The following is a 6,494-nucleotide window of genomic DNA, read 5'->3' on the forward strand; positions in this document are numbered from 1 at the left end:
GTCCCAAGGTTGATTATATTAATGTAAATCAATATAATAATTTAAAGTTCATGTTATTGAAATTTTTTTTCGTTTGTACATCAGTAAAATTTCAAATTATATTTTATGATGAGAAAATGTTTCATTTGTAGTTATTATACATTTTCCCACTACTATTACCTTTTTTTACTACATTAGCTGGTTAGTCCATATTGCACACTTTTTATTTCAATTTGTTTATATGAAAAGTTTATTTTCAAATTCAACTTACATATAGATTTTCCATTTATTTTTCGGCTCTTATATTTGTCAAAAAATTATTCACATGCTTTAATTTATATAATTTTTTAGAACTCAAGGTGTTTTAACATGGTCACAATCTAAATTAACAATGTAATTTTAATAATGGTTAAGCGACAGAAATTAAAGAATGAAAGCTATATGCAGGAATATTAAAGAAGAATAAAAGAAAAAGAAGGAGAAATAATTAAAAAAAGAAGGAAATGGGAGCATAGATAGATGTTGAAGTTTAAAGCATTCTAGGGATTCGGTAAAGTTAAGGTACTCTTGTTCTCTACTTTTCTTTCCTACATCCTACAGTGTTTAATCTATCAGACAAAAGACCAATTGATGAACATAAAACAGATGCAATGAGCAGATTCTTCTTCGTTTAATACTTTCCATGCAACTGCTCTCTCATAGGACACTGGTCTACCCATGCTCGACAAACAGATTCCACCTTGAATACACATGAAACCCTGCAACAAATAACAATCATGCTAAAATGTTATAAACATAAACATATAATCAAATGATTTTATTTGGTCTTGCAGAAAACATTTTACCTGCTGCATTATCTGGGGGAACTCGCTGCACAGGGTTTTCTTTCCATTGTCATCAAAAATCTTTTCCAGGGTTATGTCTTGAAGTGCAACCAAAGTTGTTTCAAGCATGTCAAGTCCAGCTTGATTTGCAAACGTAAAAACGGGTAATGCCTGGAAAAATCATGTATGTTAACTTATACTGTCATAAAATTAACAATGCAGAATAAGAAATTTACTAAAAGATATTACCTTTAAAGAGCAGCACAAAACTGCATCTGAGTGATGCCAAAGAGACTTCAGAATGGATTCACTGCCTTCACATTTAAGAAGTTCTACCCCTAGATAGAACCTGCCATGCAAACAATCATAGTAGCACGTGTCAGGCTATTGTAGGCCATGCTTCTTTCCTTCGTAATTCTCGAAACTTGAGCAACAGTCTAGGTTTTAAATGACTCACCTATAGCTGTTAGAGATCCATCGAGCAAGTGTTTGAGCCTCAGGAGTGCCAGGTGGTAAGTGAAATGCATTGTGAGAACCAAAACGGGAAGGAGAAAGTGCTAATGAAACCCTCTGAACAGAGGCAATGATACTACGAACATACTGTCTGGCCATGGTTGCTATGCTCTCTTGAAGGTGAACTTCAAATGCAAACTGGAATGCTATTGTCATCACAGATTTTGTGCTCCCAGAATGACCTGAGTTATCACCAGCTGCTTTGTTTGCCGTGGTTCCAACCTCAAGTGCAGAAGCCAGATCAAGTGTCCGGTTTGGACTAGCAGCATCCTGCAACATATCACACATAATACACTTACTGAGCTAGAATCCAGTATCCTAACTCAACACAATTCTTGTATAAGCAAAATACACTTACTGAGCTAGAATCAAGAGGTATAATGCGAAACCCAGAAGGTAAAATGGGTGCATCATCAGAAAAAGACGCATCTATTGGAGCAAAAACAAGTTCTGCGCTGGTGCCAACTGCATGCTCGTCCACTCCACTGCAAAGCTGTGAACATTTGCGACACTAAGGTCTGTTAGCCTTGTTCTGGAGTTTGGAAATAACCTTCTAAACTAAACTATATGCAGATATAATTGTAATAAAAATGAACTCGTTTTCATTCATGCATCCTTATTCTGAAATAATCCAACAGGTGTGCAAAGAGTGGAAACCATGGCTGATTAGGTAGCAAATGAGTGAAAAATTTACCAACTTAAGCGAATTTATTTTTGAAGTGAAAAATTTTAAAAGCTTTCCTTTTTGCTCTCAATTCGGGATTGCATTGAGGTAGTACATGGAAAGATGTGTGCCGAAGAAAATGGTACTGTAAAACAAGTACTTACTTGCAAGAGGAAAACATCACCAGGTATAGTCATGTCGTCCCTATAGTAGCCCATGTTTTCAAGCTTAATAACCTCCATGAACTGTTATAGAGATCAAGGGTCAGCAAGGAACCAGTACACACTTATAGAAAACTACAAGAATGTTAATGCAAAATCCAAAGGCAAAAGAAGTATGTGTTTTCCATTTGATTTTCTTTTTGAAAGAAAAAAAAATGCTAAATAATAAACACTATATTCAATGCAGGAAAATACTAAATTAGAAGCAAATAACTTGCCTCTTCATGCTCGATTGTGTGAGCTAGCGGAAGAATAACCTGACCCCCAAAACCTCCTCCTGGTCGGGCCCCTGGCAAGCTACAGGGACCGGCTTTAATGGCAGCAGCTGAGTAGGCATCAATGCTGCTGTCTGCCCATTCTGACCTGTGCTCCCTCAAGAATCTAAGAAGAATTGCTGGAGGAACATTCTACAAGGACAGAGAGAGTATGAGACAACAAAATACAATAAAGTAATGTGGAAATTGGAAAGTAAAGAATCAATTTATGTTGCTTGAGTTATTGAGTGTATACTACCTGTAGCAACATGGATGCTTTGGCACATAGCACGGAACTGCTCATAGAAGGAAATCCATTGTTGTTATAGCCAAGGTTAGCTCCCATCATCTTGCTAGGTGAGGAATTCACTAGAAGGGTGACATCATCTATGCCATCACTTTCTAACATGGACCAGCCATCATCGGCAAAGCCATTGACAGCTTCATTAAAGCCCCTGCGAAAAAAGAAAGTTTAAAGTTAGATACCATAACTAATCGATTATATCAAGCAAAGGACAATTAGCGACACAAACTTGCTCAATCTCTGACTCAGTGCACGTAAAGCTGCAGGCCTTCTTCCCCATCCTGTTACACTTGGCTGAGAAACCTCTTGAGAAATCTGCCTCAAATGACGTAAGGCCTGAATGACAATTACAATTACAATTACAACAGTCCTTAACAGGTGAAAATAAAAAGGCTTATGCAAGCAACAAATTTATGATTCCAGATCGTTTAAAGTGTGCAGAGAAAGCTATTAGGCAGAAACAAACGACTTACCGCCATAGTAGTCCTCTGAGCTAGCAACATTGATGACTCATAAAGTGGGCGCAAAACTTCAGGAACACTCCATGGCTGAGGCAGAAAGTCATTATAATTTATCAAACTAGTAAGAAGGAAGATTTCACGTCACTTCATAAAGGTGTTTATTTGACAAACCTCTAGAACCATATGATCAACAATATGGATGATGGACCCCCCTCCTTCGCAAGGTCTTATCAGATACCCACTTGGCAGCATGTCAGCTCTAACAAAATGCTGCACCGGAGGCATAGCAGGACCATTCTGAGTATTGTTGAGTGATCTTTCACAGACCTAACATTGTTCAAATTACATGAGCGTCAGAGTTAGGCCGGGGAGGAGAATGAAAAGTTTAGAACTTTCATAAAATAACAAAGAACCGTAAGTTACATACCACTAGACTACCATCCTCCAAAAGTGATGTGTAGCGCAGCAACCAGAAGTCGCGACCAGGTGCTAAAGTTGTTGGCGCATACAACTGAACAAAATGGCATATGTTGAAATTTGCATTTACTAAAGCTTATTGCAAGTATACTAATTCTGAGAGAGGCAGATTATATTGTTAACTATAGGTTATAGTACCTGCATGTAAAGTAGCTCAATGGTTCCACCATTTCCAGTGGACATGACATTTAGAACGTCCACGGTTCGGCAATCACGAAACCATGAGAGCCTATCTTTGAGGATTTCGGCAACCTGCGCACAACATTTTCAGTATTATTTTCAACCAATGCATCCCCACATAATTCCATAGGATTAGTCCTCTAAGAAAGAGGAAGGAACTCACCCTGGCAGGTTCTAGACCCACAAGGCCGCAGGCACGTGCGGCCACTCCAGGGCAACCGTGAGAAATAGCAACGATTCCAATGGAATCCGGACCAGGCTACAAACATTCAGAACAAACGTTAAGACTAATATTCCACAAACTAGAAAATGGCCAAAATATTAAATGTTGCACGGCACTAGAATAGAGCTTTCAAACATGGTAAAAATAAAATTACATCCACTTTTCCCATTAACCAGATAAAAGCAATAGATCATTTAAGGTATGTTTTTAGAAATTCTTAATAAAATCAATTTGTTTAATCGATGCTTCAAGTGAAAATTAATACGAGGCTTTGACAAATTACGAAATAAATAAGAAAACAGTTGGGTGCGTAGAGGATAGGAGCTAGGAACTAGGGACTGAGAAGATTGTGTGTTTAATTAACAAGCTGGTTTCGTTAATTGAAGGTGGATGTACTTTTTTCAGTAAACGGAAATGGAATTCACAGTTTGAGAGGAAAAGGAAAGTGCGGTAACCTTCATCCCGGGCATTTGGACCCACTCGACAGCAGTTCCAGTGGCCTTTGAAAGAAACTCTGCTAAAGTCTCCTCTGCAATGGACAAAAGTCTGCAGAAAAGAGACAAAGACAACGCAAAGCACGAGAATAATAATATTCCATCAGTACAATTGACAGATAAAACATAGGATCCAACAGGAAATGTGAAAAACCAGGTTTTTATTTTCGATTTCACAGTTCACTATTCACTCACCCTGCAGGGCTAGCATCCCTCGGCGGATGCTGGGGCGTCAAGTGCCGCTGACCGCTCGTCACCACCGACTCACAGCTCGTGTCCGTCGTGGCAACCGTAGCCTGGATGAAATGATTGCAGTATATATGAATATGAATCACCGTTTTAATTTGTATGTGATGAAGAAAGAATATAGTATGGTTTTATTACGTTCTGAGTCTGTTGGCGGAAAAAGCTGTTTTCATATACCAGCTGTGACACCTGCTTCTGCAATCTGTCGTTTTCCTCCATCAGTAACTTATTCATTGCTGTCAGCTTCCTGTTCACACCTTGCAGCCGTGACGCTTCTTTCCGCTGCTTCTCCCTACACCTGCAACAAGGAACAAAAACACCATAATTATTACCCATCTGAAATTATTAACTGCGAAATTTTAAGGCCTTGTTGAGTCATGAAACAAGACCAAGAAGAAACAAGAAAAACAGGAACTTGGGTTGGTGGGTCATGAAAAATGAAAAATTACCAACAATATTTTTAAAATCTTTGCCAAAGAAAACAAAAGTATTGGTTGAAGGGAAGAAAAGGAGATATGAAAGACAAAGAGAAGATTAAGAAAAAAGTCAGATTTACACAAATCAAGCAACCCTTTTGATAAATAAAATTACTTTCAAATTTCAACACAAAGTGTATGTATGCAGATGAATGTTGAAAGTGAAGGTGATAAGAGGAAGGAAAAGAATAGAAGAAGGAAAATAGGGTGGGAGCGAAGAAGTTACCTTCGGTTTTGGAACCAAACCTTGATCTGTTTGGGTTCGATGTTGGAGAGAATGGGGCACTCTCTTATGAGTTGCTGGCGGCGGAGGGAACTTGGTTTGGGGCATTCATGGTAGAGCCTTTCGAGTGCTTCCACCTGTTCGGGTGTATAGCGGACGTACTTGCCGTTGTCCATTGCCACCTTGGTCCCATCTTTGCAGGCCGAACTCACAGCCATCATCCCTTCAGGATTTATTGTGTTTATTTGTTTGAATGAGAGAAACAAAAGAAAAGAGGAGGTTTCATTAATCAGAAGATGCTCTGAGAAAGTATGGGAGTGGTGTGAGATGAGTTGGAGTTGGACATGAATGAGAGGAAGAAGGAGAATGAAAGTGGAAACTTAAAAGAGGTAGTACTCAAAGTTTGTCTGTGACAGTTGTTGGTTGTATTGTATTATATTATATTGGATGATATATGGGAGAAGAGAGAGAAAGAGAGGGATGGGAAGTGAACGGAAAAGGTTGTTTTTCTTTATTTTGTGTGTGTGTCTGTATAAAGAATGGAAAAGGACGAGTGGTGGTATGTTGGGATGGGACAGAGAGATGGGGTTGCTTATAAGAGAATAACCCCAAATATCAGACAGAATAGGGAAACATTTTTTGTTTTCACATCATTCTCCTTCTGCTTTCTGTTCTTCTTTAGCTGTTTTGCCTGTTGCTTTTCTTGCACTACTTCATTTTGGCACTTTCCAACACTTGGAAAGGAAACCCCACTCTCTCTCTCTCTGTTGTGACTTGTGAGAAACAAATAAAATAAAAAAGAAAAAGTGGCATCCACCCTCTCGCTCACACGACGCGTGCGCTGTAAAACTGTATAGTATTATTGGACGTTGGAGAATGCACAGTAGACAAAACCAGATACCGTTTCGTTTCATTTTAATGTATGTCACTGCCGCTGTCAAAAATGTGCTCTGTC

The 6,494-nt window shown here is 38.7% G+C and overlaps 1 protein-coding gene across 2 annotated transcripts; it reads right to left on the minus strand.

The window, feature by feature from the left end:
* Positions 1-447: 447 nt before the first annotated feature.
* LOC106762497 (homeobox-leucine zipper protein ATHB-8) lies at positions 448-6,133 on the minus strand. Of its 2 annotated transcripts, none has more exons than XM_022780773.1 (18): positions 5,543-6,133; positions 4,979-5,138; positions 4,790-4,890; positions 4,556-4,646; positions 4,041-4,136; positions 3,836-3,949; positions 3,648-3,731; positions 3,392-3,547; positions 3,233-3,307; positions 2,989-3,095; positions 2,715-2,910; positions 2,420-2,608; positions 2,145-2,225; positions 1,675-1,827; positions 1,261-1,586; positions 1,053-1,152; positions 825-974; positions 448-737 (listed from the first exon to the last, which is right to left on the minus strand). In XM_022780773.1, the coding sequence occupies exons 1-18, from the start codon at positions 5,758-5,760 to the stop codon at positions 591-593; spliced, it is 2,544 nt and encodes an 847-aa protein (XP_022636494.1). In that variant the 5' UTR covers positions 5,761-6,133; the 3' UTR covers positions 448-590. The 2 variants fall into 2 exon arrangements, with proteins under 2 accessions (XP_022636494.1, XP_014501941.1); XM_014646455.2 differs by having other exon boundaries at positions 591-737; positions 1,675-1,809; positions 5,543-6,132.
* Positions 6,134-6,494: the final 361 nt, after the last annotated feature.

This window comes from Vigna radiata, chromosome 5 (assembly GCF_000741045.1).
Source record: "Vigna radiata var. radiata cultivar VC1973A chromosome 5, Vradiata_ver6, whole genome shotgun sequence".
NCBI classification, from domain to species: Eukaryota; Viridiplantae; Streptophyta; class Magnoliopsida; order Fabales; family Fabaceae; genus Vigna; species Vigna radiata.

What these genes read in the sequence shown, in the direction of transcription:
- LOC106762497 (XM_022780773.1), bottom strand. Translation starts at nt 5,760, where the DNA reads ATGATGGCTGTGAGTTCGGCCTGCAAAGATGGGACCAAGGTGGCAATG. An exon ending in TCCGCCAACAGACTCAGAAC is followed by an intron (nt 4,891 to 4,978) that starts GTAATAAAACCA and finishes CATTTCATCCAG; the next exon opens with GCTACGGTTGCCACGACGGA. An exon ending in TACCTCTTGATTCTAGCTCA is followed by an intron (nt 1,587 to 1,674) that starts GTAAGTGTATTT and finishes GATATGTTGCAG; the next exon opens with GATGCTGCTAGTCCAAACCG.